We start from the raw sequence: 22,291 nt of genomic DNA, 5'->3' as shown, positions 1-22,291 counted from the left end.
TTAGTTTTTCTAGAATTGTATAACTTCTTAAATCGTCTTACCATCATTACCATTTCTTCATCGTCGAGAGAAGATTCCGATGCAGGTTCGTCTCTCGAAGCTTTGAGGGCGACATTGTTCTTTGGCTCCCTCATTCCTGCACATCTTGACTCATGCACTTCAAATGTTGAAAAAAAAATTCTTCTAATGAAATTTTTTCTAAGTCCTTCGAAATGTAAAAATCATCTACTAGTGATGCCCATTTTGAATTTCTAGGGAAGGAGTTTAAAGCGTACCTGAGCGAATCTCGGTTACTTACCTCTTCTCCGAGATTCGAAAGTCCGATGATGAGCTCCTGTATCCTTGAGTGTAGATGTGCAATTGTTTCACCTTCTTCAAGACGGAGGTTGGTGAGCTGGTTGCGAAGTAAGTCCCGTCTCGCAAGCTTGGCTTCGGATGTTCCTTCGTGTAATTCAAGGAACTTCTCCCAAAGCTCCTTTGCCGAGTTGTAGGTGCCGACACGGTTGACTTCTTGTGGCGGAAGTACGGTTAGCAAATGGAATTCTGCTTTCTTGTTTGCCACGTACTCGGCCTGCTCTTTCTTTGTCCATTGATTTTTCGCTTTGCCCTCGGGAGCTTCAAAACCGAGTTCCATTATTAGTAATAAATCAAAATCGGTGCCGAAAAATACCTCCATGTGCTTCTTCCAGCTTGCAAAGTCCCCCTCGAATTTTGGTGGGTGGATGTTAGATCCGGCCATCTCGTTGCTTCTTCGGCGGTTAGTCCTCCTTAAGCGTCTCGGCTTTGATACCACTTATAGGACCGTTGGGCCGGCTAGAAGGGGGGGTTGAATAGCTTGAAAAAAATAAACAGAAAAGACCCTTCTCAAACTTTCAACAGAACACTTGCATAAAGTAAATTAGCAGTAAATAAAAAGCAGAAAGAAGAGACTCACAACTTGACTTGGTTACAACCAAGGAGGTTGTTAATCCAAGGAATGAACGTGCACTAAAATATCTCCTTTAGGGGGAGAAGCCTCTTACAATAGTGAAAGCACAAAAGACAGAAGCTAAACTAGAACAGAAGCGCACAAGTGTTTGGAATGTAAATTTCTGAGTTGATTGAAAGCTTCTAGACCAAGGCTATATTTATAGCCTTGGTCGGGGCGCCTGGAAGGGTTCCCGGCGCCCTGGGGGGGGATAAATTTTATCCCCCAACGTTCAGATCGAGTTTTTACTCGATCTGGTGAAAATACTAGGTCCGGGCGCTCGGAAGGGTTCCGGGCGCCTCGGGCTGCTCCGGGCGCCCCGGAGCCCAAAGTCAACAGCCGTTGACTTTTTCGTCCGGGACCTCTTCTCTGGTTCAGTCCCGCCTCGGTCCGGTTCTTCTCCTCCGGATCCGCTCACTTGGGTGATCTCTGCCATCCGGAAAAGGGCTCACCCGAACCCAACTTCCGGTCTTCTCGAGCGGGCTTCCCTCCGACTTCTCGTCCCTCGGAATCGCCGCGTGTTTCCTTCTCGTCCGCCGACATACTCATCCGCAGTCTTCGTCCCTCAGACACACCGCGTGCCGTCCTTCTCGCTAGCTGTGTCTCTTGCTCCCCGAGCAATCTTCCGCTCCGGCTTTCGTCCCTCGGAACCACCGCATGCTTCCTTCTCGTCTACTGGGGTACTCTTCCGCAGCACCTCGTCCCTCGGACTGCCGTTCTTCTCGCTAGCTGCGTCTTCCGCTTGACTATCTGTGTTCCTAAGCTCCCGCACACTTAGACACAAGGTTAAATACACACAGGACCTAACTTAACTTGTTGATCACACCAAAACAACCTTGGGGTTCCAACACTTATAAGCCCCTAAAATAACTTATAAACGGTACGAGTTTATAAGCTGTTTTTAATAAATTTAGCCAAACATCCTCTAACTAAAGAAGTCCAGTTTGAAAGAGTAGTACACTGTATCAAGAGACATGGATTTCAGAAGCATGCCTCTCTCTGGTTATAGCTTTGCTCAGTCAGTTTCCTCCGGACCATTTGCCAGCAATAGTATAGAGTCATAGCCCCGACCACGCAAAGAAGAGGTACACCAATAATGCAACCGCCGGGTGCAAGATTTATGAGTGTCTGCAGTATCAATAGCAAGGAAATGTTGATAATAATGTCTTGTTCAATCCACAAAATATGTAAGTAATGTTCTATGGATTGCCATAATAGCAGATTGACACCAAAGCTTCTCAATGGTTGTAGAACCCATCTCTTATCTATGCAATTAATGGCAAATCCATGTTCCAAGAATTTCCTCATTTTCAATGGTAAAATTTTTAGGATTATATTTCCACTGATTTTGGACTATAAATGGAAAATTGTTGAATATACAACTGTAAGACTAGACATGCTGTCATTGAAGAGACAATACGCTGCAAAAACTTTAAATTTGTCAACACTTTGAACGAAAAAACTGACGCCTAACACATGAGCAGTGATGAACTTCCATGGTTTTGCACTATGACCTTGTGATTAATTGAATGCATGTAGCTCTTGAGAATCTTGCCATGTTCTTACAGAAAAATACAAAACCACATTGATAGATGCTAGAGCTCATAGAGGTTTGAGATGACTAAAAGTCTCGAGGATATAATGTATCCTGTCTGCAAATAATAACCACCAATAACTATCACCTACTTCATTACTAGATAATAAATGCTTCAGATGAGGAAAATGGATGATTTGGGATATCAAATGCAAAAAGACTGCTTTTATCAGATTTAAAACTTGTTTTGGTTCCTTGAAATAAAACCAACACTGATGAAACCTTTAATTTTTTTACAATTATAATGTTCATTCTAGAACATGCTAATACGCTATATTTCATCATCGTCATCTAAGTCGTATGAATCTCAACTATAACTAACATGAAAAATCAGCAACAACATTTTTTTTGTTAAGTATACATATTGTGGAGGAAATAACAATTACTAAAATCAAACAGAAGAGGTAGGGAAATGTGCCATCTGATAACTTTTATGGAAAAAATACAAGCAATTAAATAACAACTAATTTCTTGTCAGGTTGAATTCTCACCATGACAGCAGCGAGGATATGGATGACAGGAACCATTACTTGATCAACTCTCCTCCCGTCAGCATATCCATTGAACGCAATAATCATGGAAAAAGTATGAAGAATCACGAATCCAAGGGAAATAATGGCTGCAAAATAATAGGAATAAACCAAATACAGAAGACATGTAAAGAAGAGCAAAGTAGAAGCCAAGTTGACTTAAAGGTAACAAGAAGAAAAAAAACAGTGTGGCAGTGGACATCATAAAAATCATTTAAATATTAATGTTGATCGAAATCGCTATCAAATCTCTAAAAGTTTGCTTCCAAAAAATATTCCAATTTCTGATGTTGAGGATTTCCAAGTTTCAATTAGCTATGTGTAGAATCAGAGTTATAACCACAGTTTTAAACACCTATGAAGTACCCGCCCAGAAAATGGTTTGACTGTAAGTTAACATTGAAGAAGCCAAAACATAGAAGGGATAGAACCTATAATCCCTTGGGCAAAGAAAAACATGGAAAAGGGAAAAATATTTTTAAAATAGTAAAAGAAGATAGTGCCCCATGAGCAGTTGTTCCACTGAAAAGGATGCAAGCGGGAGCGTCTTAGGATTTTCTCAAGCTCATAAAAATTATGTTGAAATTGCATTTATTTTTATTTATTTGAAAAGGTATAGAAGAAGCAAATGCACATAACAGGTGCTTCCAATCATGCACACTCAACACACATTCTATGCAAAATCCTGAAAGTGCTTCAGAAAATGATCCGAAGTCCATTCAGGACCCTGGTTTAATTTGTTTTTTTTTTTTAATATCTTCATGTTACAAATTTTCTTTACCATTTAATACACTAAATTTAACAAGAAAACAGTAAGTGAGGATTAGTTTTTGAAATAAAGTGCCGAGTGACATCTCTAAACATGGGGGAGACTTGTCTGATGTATTGAGCCCTATGCATAGAGCATATTATTTTCCTTCTCTTTCATCAGATCCTAGTTCTTGTAGATCCTCATATTAAACTATTTCAAATGGCTGGCTAAAATCTAAGTTTTTGGTCCTAATAGAGATGCTTGAGAAACCATTTCGCTAGATGTTTCAATTTGAGTTGCAATTCTAGTATAGGAGAGATGAGAAAATGATGGATCACAAAACAATTATCAATAGTCCCACTGTTCAGGGTTTCTTAATGGATGCTACAAGAATCAGTATCTGAGTCAGACAAGTTTTGAAATACTTACCAAGTCAATAAAAGGAAACGTATCACTAACACTGGCACAAATAATGTCTAATTGGATATATACATACTATCAAAGAAAAATGAATAAATGACCTGAAACAAGGAAAAACGGAATCCTTGAACACCTATTGGCATAATAAGTTGCTGGTCAAATGAAGGAGTCAAAATACTAACACAGAAGAAGACAGCATGAGCCACACCATGCCCTAAACCACCAGCTGCATGAGAGATGTAATAACCTTAGCAAATATCCTACCTACAGACTCCTATAGTCATTCACCTGAATTCGTTTGAAATTTCTCAGAAGCTTACCCAAAGCAATCTGCATCTTATCATTCCAAGAAAGACAAGTTCTGAATTTTTCTTCAGCAAAAGCATCCAAGATAACTTCCAACCTCCTGGCTAAGTTTGAATAAGTACACATTCAAGAGAAGTATGATCAAAAATTCAAAACTTGTCTTCAAACAGAAGCCTTGCAGATTCTTGAAGTGAAAGTACGATAGGATATTATACATGCAAGCATAGTTTCACATACTTGTAAAGCTTCCAAAACATAAGCCTTGCAGATTCTTGAAAGCTAACAGATGTAAAGATTAAAATGGCATATGGCCACCAAGTTGCAGAATTCAGAGGAAGAAAGACTCTCCATGCACCTGATAGAACTATCAAACTTACGAGCCAAAACAGCAAGCTTCAACAAAAAACGTACTTTCTGGAAATCAGCATATTTTATGGGATACTTGAAACATGGAGTTGAATACACATATTCTTTGTACATTTTCTATGTATTTCATAAAAAATCAAAAAAATTTCCTTGAAGATTCTACTGCACCATAACCCCAATTTCACAAGATAGAAAGCTAAGCATGAAGAGAACATATACATGTATGAAAATTGATCAAGTAACTCTATTCATAATCATGTCAGCTTCTACATTAAAAAACAATCATCCTGGGAAAATAAAAAGGTTTGTGACTGAATCACTTCAAGTGTCACGCCCCGGAGGAGTCCCTGTCCGAAGAAATTTCGACAGCATCTCCCCTTTACGGCGGACAATCTGAAACTCTACTACATCATCATATACCTCAGCCACATGTGGCTGGAATAAATAACAATAATAAACAAACCACAACACATAGACATCCACGGAGTTTAATAAGCAATGATAATAAGACTCAAAATCCACCCTACTCAACTACACCCATAAAGCTCAAAAACGATATCCTACTCCACTACACTCATAAAACACAAATCACAACGAACTTACCTCTTCTAACCTCTAAGCAGGCATGTAGTAAAAACAAATCCAAATAAAAGTCATCCACAAGTAAAACAAATCCATACAAGATCCAAAGTATCAAAAATGGAACAAGTCCAAACATAGTCTAGAAAAGAACACCAAAAGACAAATAACCATCCTCGTGGACTGCAGGGGACTAGCGACTGGAACTCTCTCCTGACAGTAACAACCTGAAATAGCAACGGAGGAGGGTATGAGTCCAACACTCAGCGGGTATCAACTGATATGCATAATAAAGAAGATAACAGGCAGGCAACACTAATCATGCGTACAGTCTCCTGATACAAGAAGGATAAATGCAACTGAAACAAAACAGCAGAAAACTGTACTAACCAGGACCAAGGTACAAGTACAACAGGGTCGTCAGACCGAGAGTGTCATAATCCTGTATGCATGTCAATCATATGCATCCATATAAATGCAGTAAGTAAATGCAGCAAACACAAGCAATAAAATGCATCATGCATATGATGCCAATGACATGGTCACCCCTGACGCCAGTCAGCCATCTCACACACAATGGTGAGACCGAGTGGGTAGGGCTGTGACAACCGTGCACTCTGACATAACTACTCCTAATGAGTGACCGAGTGGACGGGATGCTGTCGGAGTACGCCTATCCTCCTACCCCAAATCATAAATGGGGGAGCTCAATGCTCTCATCTCCCAGTACACGATGACGGGGAGGAATCTCTGCCGGCTACTACGCTGCGTCACACTACCCATGAGCGGACCAACGGAGCCAAACAGAGTCCAATTGCCTGCCGGCTACCAAGCTGCTACACTAAACCAACGGAGCCAAACAGAGTGGAACTGTCTGCCGGCTACCACGCTGAGTCACCAGACCAACGGAACCAAACAGCAGAACTGCCACATACCTGTCTGATATACCACTAACCCATGAGTGGTGGTGTGTACAGATACATGTAACTGGCGATGTGCTCGACAATAATGGAGCAGACAATCGCACAGCATGCAATCATGCAAGATGATGCATGACACTAAACATGGCAATATCATGAACAGTATAACAATAACCATATAAATAAATACAAAGTATGTACCACAGGACAATGTATCAAATGGAAGGTACACCGATCAGATAGAGTATCAAATAAACCCTAGGTCCTGAACATAATGTATAATATGGTTGTGTCACTACCTCTAAAGTCTGTATGATCGGGTAAATAATAACATGCAGTGCATAATAAGTAAACAAACAAACATGTAACAGATCATGTAGTGACCAACCGAAACAAATGGAAAACACAATCATTGCTATATGTTAAACACATTATTATGCATATCAAAAGACATAAGTCAAAGTACCCGCCTCCGATATAGATCGAGCTAAAAGACCTCTGTGTCAAAGTGCTCGTCCCGCGTCAAGTCCTGTGTCACTAATGTTTAGTTTAACTAATTCTATCACGCATTAATTAGCCAAACTAAATCCTAATCAAGCTAAGAAATTCCAAATTGGATCAACTCTACATAATCCTATTAACCATGAAATCCACAGTTATACTCACAACAGTGCATTTACCTCAATCCAAAACTCACCCAATTTAGCCCTAATTCAACTCATATATCAAATCCATACTCTTACCTCAAGTTCACAGCTGTGATCACTGATCCAACGCCAAGAGATGGTCGCTGTTGGTATTAAAACAAGCAACTTTACTGCTAGGGCACGGGTTGGAGGGCTTCAGCAGTAGGGAACTAGGGCACAGGTGAGCCAGCAACGATCTAGGGTTCGGCTGGCCGGCACTAGGGCAAACGACGGCGGCACTGTGTAGAGGAGCAGCGGCGGCTGTGCACCCAAACTAGGGCACAGGGGAAATCGGCGATGCTCTGCCAGAAGAGAGGAAAGGACTCGGCCGGCGGGGCTCGCGCATCGCCGGCGTTTGGGCAGGGAAGAAGAAGAAAGGCGGCGTCACTGCTCCCTGTGTCGGCTGCGGTAGAAGGAAGGCCGGCGGTGTCTCGTCGGACCAGAGGAAGGGAGGGGAAGTCGCCGGTCGGCCGGGGCTAAGACAGAGGAAGCCGCGGCACCCGAGTTCCTGGGGTCGGTGATCGGCGTCGGCGCTGCTCCGTGCGGCGGACTCCAGGGAGGTTAGGGCAAAGACGAGCAAAGGAAAGAAAGAAAATGAGATGGAGTGGTGTCGAGGGATTAAATCCACGAGGGGGGAGGAGGAACCGCCGGTCGGCGCCGGTTAGGGCACGGATCGTCCGCGGGTGGGGTGTCGGGCACGCGGGGTTCGGCGAGGAAGGGAAACCGAGAAATAGAAATAAAAAGAAACGAAAAAAAGGAAATTATAAATATAAATATTTCCTCGCTTAAATGGGTAGCCTAAATAGATTTTCTTGGATCCTGTTTTTATCCCCATAAATTTATCTCCGAAAAATTTTCGAAAAATTTTCAAAAATTCCGAAAAATTCTTTTATTATTTTCTCTATTTTCCGGTATTTTACATCAAGAATTGACAAGAATGAAAAATAGGAAAACAAGCATGAAAACTGATTCTTACAAGAATTTGTAATTGAAACGCAGCTTATATCATTTTGTTTGCATGCCAGATCTATCTCAAGAAAACCAATGTGATTCTATTTGTTGATTAGAGTATAGAAGTGAAATTATTTTATTGACACCCAGAGGACCTACAGGTTACAAAAAGGATTGAGTCGGCATTAAATGAATATGAGATATGTTCCATATAGCTAGGAATGAGTGAATATTACAATTTGATAATAAGTAATACAAGAGAGCTCCATTAAACACATCAAACATTGGTCTTCTTATTTACGATGACAAATATTACACATATGCACTAGTCATTGCAGCCCTAAATATTTGTTAAAAAACATCATCTACTTCCAGGGCATTATTTATGGTTAAAGCCATCAAACAAGTATTGCTTAATTAATTAATAATATGTAAATAATTAATATGTACTAGAGTGTAATCTACCTTGTAATGTAATCATGATTACATTACAAGACTGATTATTTTATTTGTTTTAACTTTAAACCTGTAATGTAATGTAATCTCGATTATAAAAGGTAGTGAAGTTTTGTAATCTGGATTACAAAGCAAATACTATGTAATCCGATTATATTACGAGATCACTGTTTAACCAAAACTTGAATGCCGAATATACCCCTAGTCAGTCGTTGCCCGCTGACTGCCTGTCGGCCGCTGCCTGCCCCCCGCAGCAGCCCGCCCCCCGTCGCCGCCCGCCCCCCGCCGCCGGTCGCCGCCTCCGCCGGTCGCCGGCCGCCGCCGCGCCGTTGGTCACCGGCCACCACCGACCGCCGCCACCGGTTGTCAGCCATCGCCGTCGCCGGCTGCCGCCGCCACGGCCGCTGACGACTGCAAGCTCTGATAAAGGTGCAGCGGTCATCGGTAGAAGTCGCAGGATATTTTTGTCATTTTATAATAATATGAATTACATTCCTTATAAAAAATAATGGATACCAAACAAAAGAATACAATCACTCTTGTAATCAAAATATTATAGCCAAACGTAGTAATGTAATCAAGATTACATTACATTACAAATTTAATTACATTACAAGCTCGATTACATTACACCCAACCAAACGTAACCTAAATATTATTATACAATAGTTGTTATAAAAAATAAATATATAAATAGATAATCGTAGGCATCAAACTTGTAGCCCAAAGTATTATTTAGGCTCTAGCAATCAATTATAATCAAGAGAAGTTATTACTTTTCTATAGACAATCATACTATAATTGTTCGTCCAGTGACCCTCAGAAATTCGATCAAAATTCATACATGAATGACAAGCAAAAAAAACCTACAAAACTTTACAAGAATTTGGATCTGTTCAGCATTTGCATTAAGAAGGACAAACACACCTTCGCATTAGCAATCTATAACAAATAAAACGACAACAAACAAACAACTCAATTTTCCGTTTCTCACAAAGGTTAATAAGTTAAGAGGAAAAGGAATCTTAGGTCCAAATGGTTGGACTTTGCGTCAAACCAATTAGATGCAATAACGAAAAAAAAGCGAGATGCTGGGATGTGTCTGCAGGAGCGAATCCCTAAAACAATGTCTTTCAGCAACCAATTGAGAAGCTAAAGTGACTAGACAAGGAGGACGCAGGGCGTAAAACCTGGCAAGAAGGGTGAGGACGAGGAAGGGCTTCTTCGCCATGACGGAGACAGAGGGAGAGCGCCGGGCCGAACGATATCAGCACATAACCCACGGGTCATCAGATCCGATCCCTGCCGCAGTTCCTTGCCGGGCAGCAATTCCCTTGCTAGCGCTTCAACAGGTGGCGAGGCTCAAAGAAACGGCAGATCGGAAAGAAAGCAGTGAATTTTGTGGAGTGAAATATTATTAAAACTTTTATTATGCTTAATTAGACTCTGAGGCTACGTTTGGTACGCAGTAATTTGTCTTGTAATATAATCGGAATTATATTACAAGATGAATTAATTTGTTTAGTATAATTCTAAACTCGTAATATAATATAATATAATATAATATAATATGGATTAAAAAAGTTATTATCTTTTGTAATCCAAATTACAAATCAAACAACACGTAATAACCAAACAACACGTAATTACATTACAATCCAAAATTTTTTAATACCAAACCTAGCCCTAATCTCATCTCATCATCGCACCAATTCCTCCCCAAAATCGCCGACACAACTCCTCTCCCTCGCCTCGCGACACAACCCTCCCTCCTCTCCCTCTCCCTCGCCTTGCGCCGACACAACCCTCCCTCCTCTCCCTCGCCTCGCAACGACGCCGTGCCCTTTTCGTAACCCACCACGCCCTTGCGCACGAGGAGGCCGCCGACTTCATAGTGACGCCAAGGTTTTGCAGTTGCTTCGTTCTTCTGATCGCCGGCCCCGGCTCGCTGCTCGCTTCCGCGGCGTCGGATCTGAGGGTTTTTCAGATCAGATAAGTAGATCGTCTGCAGCTGCCGTATTATATCAGGAGATCGACGAGCGACGACTCTGATCTATATCCTCCAAGTACGCTTCCCTCGACAACCTCTGTTTCCCTCTCGATTTTTCTACTTGTCAGATCTAGATTTCGTCCTTTTTCCCTTTTAATTTGGGGTAGAATATGTTGGATCAGCTGTTTCCTTCATAGCGTGGCGGTAAGGAATGGTATCCCGAAAAACTAGACATCGATAAGTCGAATTTTGTAAATTGCGAACTTGTCATATCAAAGCACATTCAACTACGTAGGTCTGACTTAATTAGTTTGTCAATTATGTTGCGCATGGAGATTTCCTTTTAATTCAATAATTGATCAAAGAAGGTTCCCTTGTTAAGTACGTCTTCTCTACACTAGGCGCTCAATGTTTAATCGGTTGCTTATTTACTCAACCATGGTTGGAAATCAAGTGATTATGCATCAGAACGTTCCTGTACTTCATGTGTTGTTCATAGTTTAAAATTTTGATTCATATATGTTAGCACGAAGTGTTCCACCTGTGTACCAGAACTGAAATTAGTTAGCACACTAAAAATTACTTGTTTTGATTCATGCCTGACTGTTCAGCTGTAACCCTATAATCTTTGTACTTGCTGATTTCAGTTCTGATGTGCTAGTTTAGATTTCAGTTCTGATATGCTAGTCTAAATTTCAGTTGTCTACCGAGATTTATTAATACCTTTGTAGATTAGTTAATTCAAATAGCAAATGTAATCAGCGCAGATATTAAATTTAGGCGATGGAAAATTATTGTATTGATCTCACTAGGATGAGCAAGAACTGTTCTTTCCTCTAATTGTGATGGTTTTACCAGAAATTCTGCTAATAAAACATTATTAGAGATACTCTTATTAGTAAAATATTAAAGCAATAGCGATATATCGAAATTTAACCATATGATGCACCAATAACAGGATCTAGCTATCATCTTTTAAGGCTAAAACTGAAAACCAAAACAATGGCTAACAATAGGCTAACCTGAATCCATTACAAGAGCCATTGATTTTGCTTGTCACCGTAGCTGATTCCTGCAATGCAGCGGAAGTCTTTTGTAGGATTGGGCTGTAACCTTAGCTTAGTCTTAATGGGGAAGAGTCTAAGGAAGAAAAAGCAACCAAAAACTCTCTTTTGACCAAGATGCCTAAATCAAAGGAAGCTTCTTCCTTATATACCAAGCTCATCATGCAAAGACTATTCACCTTAAAGTCCATTCATCATTAACAACTCATTAATGTTAATAAATCAAGTTAACGGATCTACACATTAGAATCCACATCCAATAATCTAAACCCCTTTCATGCATTAGACATTAGATCACTTTATCGGGGTTTAATTCCTTGATGACATAATTGTTGTGTGGTGTTGTTAATCAAGTGTTAGCCCACCAAATGGAGAATAAATTCTTCAATCTCTCACTTGGGCTATACTTGATATCGTATATACCAAATCACAGAACACCTTAGTTGAACTTAACATCCCAAAACTTTATGGGTTAAATATTCCCATAAATAATCTTGTCCATTAAATTAATTAGTACAAGAATAAAGAAGTCAGAGTTACTATAACTATAACAATAACGATATAGATCAAATGTCGATGTGTAGTACAAGAATGATACGAAATGTGATTTGTATCTGCCCATTCTCAAATAAGTGCTTATGACCCAAACTGGGTCCAAATCATATTTGTTAATACCTTATATCAATACCTTATGCTAAACCGCAGTGGTAAATCATGATTTAATCTTATCACTCAAAATTGAGTCTCACATCATATTTATAAAATCGTATGCAAACCATAATTGTAAATTATGATGTTCATATGTAAAGAGAGTCAAAACCTTATACACATGTAAAACTTTAGTATGTACAATAAGTCAAAAATACATGTGTTCATTAATATAAAGCATCACACAAATACATATTCTTACCAAATAGGTACTTCTTCAAAAGGAAGAACCCAATGTTCAACACATGCTGATGAAACATCTTGAGTGACAACCCTTGGTGAGCGGGTCCGCTAACATGAGATCTGTCTTTATATGCTCTATTATAATTTGGTCACTCTGAACTCTTTCTCTGACCGCCAGAAACTTTATGTCAATGTGTTTAAACTTAGACGAACCGTGGTTATTCTTGGAATACAATTTGTAGGTTTATTATCGCAGTTGATCTTTAATGGCCTGCCAATGCCCCTAATAATTTGCAATCCTGTGATAAGGTTTCACATCTATATGGTTGGAAGCTTCATAGTAGGCTATAAACTCTACCTCCATAGTGGAAGTTGCTATTAGCGTCTGCTTGACACTTTTCCATGATGTAGCTATACTCGTCAGCATGAAGACATAACCTGAGATAGACCTTCTGCTATCTAAGCATCCAACAAAATTAGAATATGAATATTCAATGATCTAGATAACCTGACCTCCGATATGTGGGCATGTAACCCTTTGTTCTTTGCAAATACTGCATAATCCTTTGTTCATTTTTCCAATGCTCTAGTTTCAGGTTACTCAAATATTTACCTAAATCCCTACAATATATGCAAGATCTGGACGCGTACATACTTAAGCATGTATTTAACTCCTTACTGCCGATGCATAAAGGGATTACTATATTTTCTTAATCTCAAGTTAATGGTGTGGACATTGCTGCAAGGTACACCTATCACACTTTGACACAAGTACACTTTGACACAGGTGTGTCACCAAGAGCACAATTTTACTTGTCATATCGAATGAGCATCTTTTCTATATAAGCCTTTGTGATAGTCTAAATGTGCAATTTGATCCATCACGGACAATTTGTATGCCTAAGACAAAGGATGCATCACCAAGATCCATCATTTTAATTTCACTTGATAGAAATGACTTGGTTTCTAGCAACAAACCCTTATCATTACTTTTTAGTAATATGTTATCCACATACAGAATAAGTATAATAAACTTGCTTTCACTAAAAGTGATCCTTCTTGAAATCGTATGAAGAAACCACTTGATCAAATTTTCGATATCATTGACAAGATGTCTGCTTTAAACCATAAATGGACTTCCTTAGTTTACATACTAGGTGCTTTGAATCTCTCGATTCAAAGTTCTACATCTGCACCATGTATATAGTTTTTCAATGTTTCCATTGAGAAATGCAATCTTAACGTCCATTTGGTGTAGCTGTAAGCCTTAATGTGCTATAAGTTCCATGATTACCCTAGAGGAGTCTTTTATCGAAATCGGCTAAAAAGTCTCATTGTAATCAATGTTCTCCTTTTGAGTGAATCCCTTGACAACTAGACGTGTCTTATACTTTTCAACATTGCCGTGTGAATTTCGTTTGATTTTAAATATACATTTATAGCCAATATATTTCATTTCTTCAGGTATTTCGGCAAGTTCTCAAACAACGTTGTTTGTCATAGACTTCATCTCTTTCCTCATGACTTGATTAATTTTTTTCGGATGAGGGCATTGTTTTACTTCTTGGAAGGCTGTGAGATTATCTTCTAACTCTATGTCAAACTCATGTTGTGGGAGATATATAATCACGAGATGTCCTAGATCTCCTTTTTCTGATAAATCTCCTTTGTAGCACTTGATCTTGAGGTGGTCGGGAGTTATGCTCAACCGTAGGAGGGAATACTTCTATTTGAGCTGATATACCTTTCAATTGTATTGGAGGGGACATGGAAATATCATGGTCAACTACCCCTTCCGGTTGTGCAACTTCAACGGTATGTGGAATGATGACTATTACACTATCAACTACATCAGTAGTTACCATATTAGGATCAACAATGTTTTTCTTAAATGATATTTTCATAACTTTATCGTCCCCATAATTCTCAATGAATTTGACATTATTGGTCTCGAAAAAGTATCTACTCAAGGAGCTGTAAAACTTGAAGCCTCTTGAGTTTTCAGAGTATCCTTCTAAATAACGGCTATCTGAGTCTAATTTTCTTTCGTTAGGCCTATAGGGTTTAGTCTCAACTTGACAACTTCTGATATGTAGATGCCTAATACTAAGCGTTCTACCTGTTCATAGCTTGTATGGAGTTTTCGTTACTACCTTATTAGGAACTTTGTTGAGTAAGTAAACTGCATTCTTACTGCCTGACCCTATAAAAACTCCGATAGAAAAGAAAAGTTAATCATATTTCTCACCATGTCTTTTAGGATCCAGTTTCGTTACTCTGTTTCACCATTCTATTGAGGGGGTCCTAGGCATAGTGTATTGCACTATGATTTTGCACTCTACAAGCTAATCCACAAATGACCAAGGTCGCTTACACGATTTGTCATAGTATTCACCATCACGATCTGATCTGACAGTCTTTATCTTCTTATCAAGTTGATTTTCAACTTCGGCTTTAAAGATTTTGAACAGGTCTAGGATTGTAACTTCTTGTGAATTAGGTACAAGTATTCATATTGGGAATAGTTGTCTATAAAGCTAATAAAATATAATTGACTGTTCCAAGAAACTTTAGGGAACAATCCACATATATCCGTATGTATTAGCTCTAAGATTCCATTAATCCGCCTAGAACTCTTATTACTTTTTTTTAGTTGTTTTTCCCTTGATACACTCAACGCAGATTCCAATATCTGACATCAAGAATTTTTAATGACATTAACCTTTCTAGGTGTTATTTAGGGATGTGCCTTAAATGCCTATGTCATAATATGGATGAATTCTCATTTGTCAAACCATGCTTCACACCTATACTATGCATCACAACATTATCCGTATAAGTTTCAGTGTCTAATCCGTATAGCTTGTCAATCAAAGAACTAGTACCACACAAAATAGAATTTTGTAAATACTAAAGTTTACATTTTCAAATGAACAAGTGTATTTGGATTTGTCCAAACATGAAATAGAAATTAAGTTCCATCTAAACGACAACATTATAAATGTATTTTTCAAATTCAAAAGTGCATTGCTCCTTAAACAAATTCAAAAGACATCTATTGACTTAACTTTTGCCGACTTGTTAATTCCTGTATAAATAATCTTTCAATATCAATTGACATTCAACTCCTGAGGTAAACCTGCATAGATACACTTATGTGAGTAATTGCACTCATATCTATCCACCAAGTGTTATTAGGTACAATAGTTAGGTTGAGTTCTGAACTGATAAAGTTAAGAAGTATACCTTTCTTGAGACACGAGTTGACGTATCTGGGGCAATCCCCTTTCTTTTTACAAAAGAAACAAGTTGGGTTCGGATCTTGTTGCTTTTGCACCTTATGCCTTAAGCCCTGTTATTGCAAGTTGTTTATCTCTACTCTTACTTTTATCCCTTCTTTTTTTTTTCTTGTTTGAATTTCAAGATGAGGATGTAAAGTGAGCACTATTAGATGTATCATGCCTTAATCTCTCTTCTTATACAGACTGAGCTATAAGGTCATTTAGTATCCACTTCTCCTTGTTAGTGTAGTGAACTGTAGGCAGAGAGATTAGGATTAGGTTCACAAGTACTCTTTCAGACATTTCCAACTTTAATGTCTTAAGCTTTGTAACTAAATTCGACATATCGTTGATGTACTCCCTAATGTTACCCTTCCCGTTATACCGCATGGACACTAGCTTTGTAAGAAGTGTAGTACTCTCAATCTTTTTGTTTGAGATAAATTGGTCACCTAATTTCATAATGAAGGTTTTAACATCGTGTCTCAAGAAAGGTATACTTCTTAACTTTTTGATCTGCAGTGGAATCACTAGTCAAAGGTGCAGGACAATTATGCCTAAATACAAAGTCTAAATTTATATAGCCTAATAAAACTATAATATACTCTTTCCATTGTCCATAGTTTGTACCAACATGCATGAGGATGTTCAAATTAGCAGACATTAAGAGGACTACATATATAAAAGCAAAGAACATAACTCAATGTACTAAACAAAACATGTATCTTTATAGTTGTGCAGTAACATTACATTAACAAAATGCAACAAACAAAATATGTAATTTGCTAGTGGTACCCTCTAAACAGCTTATAACTTCATCCGCTACACGTTACGCTTTTCTTTGGACCGATATCGTGCGCATGATTAACTTTATGTATACGTCTCCTTAGTTTATGTTTCCAACTACCACTTACAATATTCCTAATCGGCCACATAGTGCGTCTTACTTTGGGCCAACACACTATGCGCATGTCTTAGAAGCTAAACTAGATTTGTGAGCTTCCTTAAATATATATCCAACATAAAAAATGATTTTTCTTTGATCCAACCATCTTTAGCATGAATAAACATCTAATAGTATTGGCTTGACTAAGTAGAAGTGCGAAGAAAGATATTGGACAACTGCTGAAAACGTAGTTAATCAGTTATCAATCGATTGATACTCTTATCAATTGATTGCCTATTTGCCTTCAAACTGCAATCGATTGACACACCTCATGTGTCAATTCCAAGATATGGTAATAGCAATCGATTGTTCAACTGTCGAAAGGCTTCTGTTCGCGAGTTTATCTACACCAATCAATTGACGCCTCACAACAATCGATTGATGTTCACTAATCAATCCCGCCGATCGATTCGGAAATCTTCTATGGACAACCCAGCGAATAATAATCAATTGGTGTAAACCAATCGATCGACACAATCGATTCTGTGACCTTCTTTATCTGACCCAGGCTCAACAAACTATTGGTGTTAACCAATCGATCGACCCAATCAATTTGGAAACCTTTTGCGCTTGATCCTAGGTTTACCAATTGATTGGTGAATAATCGATCTACCCAATTGAATCCGGATTGTTCTATGTGCAATTTTGGGCATCACAATTGATTGGTGTTTATGGCAATCGATTGGTACACATCAATCTATCTGGTCAGTCGATTTAGGAGTGCCTAAATTTGTGCCTATTTCTCACCAATTGATTGGAAGTTGAAAACTTGGTTTTCTGAATGCAATTTTTCAACTAAAAAAAAATCCTAAAATCGCTGCGTCAATCGCGTTCTCACGGATAATGTGAAAAACTCAATCCATAGGTTAAATCCTAACCTATACAAACTACATTCAACAAATATGCATCAATCCAAGTTTCCACAATGGATTACAGAACAATGCACATTTTCCAACGATAAGCTAATTTTAAGCTCTGATACCAATAGAAAGTAATAGCGATACATCGAAATTTAACTATATAATGCATCAATAACATGATCTAGCTATTATTAACTTTTAAGGCTAAAATTGAAACTGAAACAATGGCTAACAATGGGCTAACCTTAATCTATCTCAAAAGTCATCGATCTTACTTATCACCGTAGTTGATTCCTGCAATGTAGTGGAAGTCTTTGGGCAGCAATCTTCGTTTGGTTTCAACGGATAAGAGTCCAACGAAGAAGCAACCAAAAATCCTTTTGATTCAAGATGCCCAACTCAAAGGAAACTTCTTCCTTATATACCAAGTCCATCTTGCAGAGATCATCCACCTTAAACTCCATTCATCATTAACAACCCATTAATGTTAATGAACTGAGTTAACAGATCAACACATTGGAATCCACATTCAATAAGCTAAACCCCCCTTCATGTATTACATATTAGATCACTTAATTGGGGTTTAATTCTTTAATAACATAATTGTTGTGTATTGTGTTGATCTTACTAGGATGAGCAAGAACCGTTCTTTCCTCTAACTGTGATGGTTTCACCAGAATTTATGCTAATAAAACATTATTAGAGATACTCTTACTAGTAAAATATGCTAGGAGAAGTTGGTTATACATTTTGAGTTATTTCTATGTAAGTTTTGATTCAATTTAGTATTTTGGTGTACTTGTTTTATCTCTCATCTACCAGTAGAGAGAAACTGTCAACTAGAGAACTTAAACATTGTCTTTCTTTTGACCACTCTTAGTTGCATGATGAGTATAGTTGCTACTCTCTATAGTTATAACATATATCTATTTCTACTGATGTTAACCTACCTTTATTGTTTCGAGTCAATTCCATTCCGTTTGAAATCCTTATCTACTTGTAAGTTTGTAACTTCTAGTTCCTGCACATTTGTCCATTACGTTCTCCTGCAAGACTATCAACAACAATGCTTCCACTTATTGCTTTATCCATATCATTACATTCTCCTGCAAGACTATCAGCAACAGAATCTCCACTATTATGGACCTGGAATAGAACAACCATACGACTCCATTCATGGTTCATCGGAACGGTCGTGGTAATCATCACGGATTCTGTCATTCCAGTTCTAATATCATTTCACGGAACGGTCGCGGTACGGTCTATATATATATATATATATATATTAATTTTTATTATATTTTAATAAAATAATCGGTCGGGTTTAAAAACTATAAAATATATTTATTAATTAAAATAAAAGTTTTTATTAAAAACTCGATGTTTCCCTAGTTCCACTTCCACCTACCATTGGGCGCTCGTCTTCTCGCGCCGCTTGTGTTTCCCATCACCGTTGTGCTCGTGCCTATGAGTTGCTTGATCCAGCCACGCCGAAGAGCGCCTCTGGCGCCGTCCTTCATCCTCCATTTCAAATAGTAGCAACGCTGTCAAGACTATAGACGTTGAGAAGTCGGAATGTTATTCATCGAAATTTTGGCACAGTTATAAGACGTTCCCGTACCGGAAGGTTCGTTCTAGCTATTCCATGTCCGTTCCGACGAACCATGCGTTTCACGGAACGGTCGTGGTCCGGATATATATATCACTTAATAATTTTTTTTAATTTATGGTTAATTTATTAGTAATTTATCGTATTAAATATTTAATGATATACTAATTATTTAAAGTTGTGTAAAATAATAATAATAATAAAAGTAAATAATAAATATTATATATATATATATAAAATGATAATAATTAAAATTAATTAAAATTTAATCTAATTAAATTTACTTAGAAAAATAATAATAATATAAATAATAGTAAATAAGAAAATGAGTTTATATGATTATATAGATTTTGTTTAGATTTTTTAAAAATTTAAAATGATTTTTTATTATATTATATATTAAAATGATTTTATTTTTAGAAAATAAATTTTATTTATTAAATTATCCGTCTCCTCTCTCTTGTCTCACTTCTCACGCGTAGCAACCCTAAATTGCTGCCGCCGCCGCCTTCTTCGACAGCGCTCAAGCTTCCCGATCAGGCCACGCCGGAGCGCCTCCGAGGTCGTTTTCCGATTCATCAGGAGGTAATCATTACCGATCCGTTCCGTTCCGGCGTTCCGATCCGTTCTTTTACTGTTATAACGTCCGAGAACGGCATTTCAGAGCAAGCCACGTTATTTACCGGAACTTTGGAACGGCGTGAGACGTTCCCGTGCCGGAACGCCGGTTCCGGCCGTTCCATGCCCGTTCCGACGAACCATGACTCCATTGCTTGACTAACACCACTCTCTATTACTGCTTAGACCTCTTATTTTAATTTTCCTCTTACTCTCCAAATGGTACTCGCAGTCATTCTACTTCTCATCTCATTTCCTATATTGTGTTACATTTTCACCTAGTTATCCTTCCTTTATTTATTCTCATTATATTCTTGAGTATTTTAAATTATTAGAAGAATATGGGAACTAATTTCAATATGCTTCTGGTAAAAATGCGAAACAAATCCCCGCATTGACTGCAATCTGTCTAAGTCCATTGGTCATAATTACTTATTTCAGGGCTTAAGGTTTGCTCGATGCAGCCATCGTTGTGCATGCATAAACGAGTTGATGAACCATAGCTTAGCATGTAAACAAAAAGAAATAGGTGAGAGTCCTGCAAGGCTTTCCCTTAGCTTACGACCAAAGCTGAGATGATTTCCCTCACTTTCCAACAAATCCTTCGTTTATTTCTGCCTGTGTACTCTTCACTCATCTTAGTTTCTTGTTAATATTCGCATGCCCAGCTTTATGTATTTGTCTCTCATATCGCCTGCAATGCATTACACAGGAGGAATGGCGAGCAGAGCTGGCAGTGACAGTCGGGAACTGCAGATGAATGAACAACTAATTTTAAACACATATGCCAACATGCGCACAGAAGTTAACCAAATTTACTCAAAGATCACTGAGCTAGAGATGGAAGTAAGTGAACACTCTCTTGTAATTGGGGCAATTCAGCCACTCGATCCATCAAGACGCTGCTACCGAATGGTTGGTGGCGTGCTGGTCGAGAGAACGATCAACGAAGTCCTCCCTGCGGTTCAGCGTAACAAGGAAGGTCTCGAAGAGGTCATCGCTCGCCTCAACGAGGCATTAGAGAAGAAGAAAAAGGAGATTGCAGAGTTCGAGTTGAAGTATAAGATTAAGATAAGAAAGGCAGATAGTGAGGCCAAGGAGGATACTAGCCAGAAAGAAGGCTCCGCACAGGGGGTTCTTGTAGGTCCTGCAAGCTGAGTAGAAGGAAGAGCTGGGAAGAAATAAGTTAACGATCAGGTTATGCAGGTGCTATAATGATAGTGGTGTTTAGTATTGGCATGCAGGTCTTCTCTGTTTTAGTTGTCTGATCAGTAAAGAACTAGAAACCAATGGGATTCTTGAGCTGTGGAAGTAGAATTCATCTTGTTGCCCCATCTTGTTTTATCTTGTACTCTTGTCATTTTGTCAATTATCAAAAATGCACCAACGTATTGTGTTTTCCCCCGAAGTTACTAGTTTCTTTCTTTTGGTCGAAACAATTCCAACATATTTTAGAATCACTTTCTTACTGATGTGGATATAGGATAAGGGCATAGAGGAAATAAGAGGAGAGGGGAGGGGTACTTTGGTCAATTGGATGGGAGAAGCCCTTTTAGGGCACTGTTCACAGAAACGAAAAAGGGGAGGCTGGGTTTGTGTGTTGGGAGGCTGCCGCCGCCAACAGGGGAAAAAGGTCTTCTTCCTCATGCTCTCGCGACACCCTCGCCGTCGGCGCTGTCGGCCTCCACCACTCCTCCCTCTCCCTCTCTTTCTCTCCGACGCCAACAGAACCGAGAGGAAGATCCTCTTCTTCGTCCTATGCTCCTTGCCAGCGATGCCAGCTGGCGACGGCTCTCCTCCTCTCGCCGTCGGTCGTCATTTCCTCTTCCTCTCCATCCTCTCAACGCCGCTCCTCTTCTTCTCATCTCCTCTCGCTAGGGCCGCATCATCTCGTCGGAGCCTCCCCAGAGCCATTCCCTTCTCCCTCTCGCGCCGCAGCATTCACCTCCTATACTCGCACACCGTCTTCCTCTCCCTTCCGACACTTGTAGCCACCTGCCACTAGCATTTTCTCCTCCGATTGCCGTTGGCCAGCGTGGTTGCAGCGTTGCCATAGCAGAATCGTTCACTTCGTAACCCTCTCAGCCTGTTAGCCTCCTTCCAGCAGGTCACACAGTCGTGTCTCTCCCTCCTCATGATGCTGCTGGTCGATACTGTCGCCACTGGCTGATGCTGCTCATGACCGGTCGACGCCGCTGGTCGACTGTTGGTTGCTACTCGGAAAGCCTAACGGTTCCACTGTACAAAAATTTTTGTACAAAGGTCTTAACCTTTTCCTAGCTACCATGTGTTCTTTTAAATTAAACTTGGATTGCCTGCGGAACTTTATACGTTTGATCCTATGTTTAACTTATTTGTTCTTTTAGGTTTATACTTGGATCTCCTGCGAAACTTAACACGTTTGATCCAAATCTACCTATGTTATTAATTCCATTAAATATTAATTTCTAAAATTGGCTTTCAGGACTGCATGGCGAGGCACATGGCCTTCTTGGATATGGGAGTA

General features: G+C 39.0%; 1 protein-coding gene and 1 pseudogene across 1 annotated transcript; one reads left to right on the top strand and one right to left on the bottom strand.

Moving 5' to 3' along the window:
- Positions 1-1,838: 1,838 nt before the first annotated feature.
- On the bottom strand, positions 1,839-19,937 carry LOC122019095 (annotated as a pseudogene).
- On the top strand, positions 10,220-21,193 carry LOC122020256 (probable prefoldin subunit 2). Its single transcript, XM_042578104.1, has 2 exons — positions 10,220-10,592; positions 20,498-21,193. Exon 2 carries the CDS (start codon positions 20,503-20,505, stop codon positions 20,941-20,943), a length of 441 nt encoding a protein of 146 aa, XP_042434038.1. The 5' UTR covers positions 10,220-10,592; positions 20,498-20,502; the 3' UTR covers positions 20,944-21,193.
- Positions 21,194-22,291: the final 1,098 nt, after the last annotated feature.

Source organism: Zingiber officinale, chromosome 9A (assembly GCF_018446385.1).
Source record: "Zingiber officinale cultivar Zhangliang chromosome 9A, Zo_v1.1, whole genome shotgun sequence".
Taxonomy (NCBI): domain Eukaryota; kingdom Viridiplantae; phylum Streptophyta; class Magnoliopsida; order Zingiberales; family Zingiberaceae; genus Zingiber; species Zingiber officinale.
This window is presented reverse-complemented; position numbering and strand designations above follow the sequence as displayed.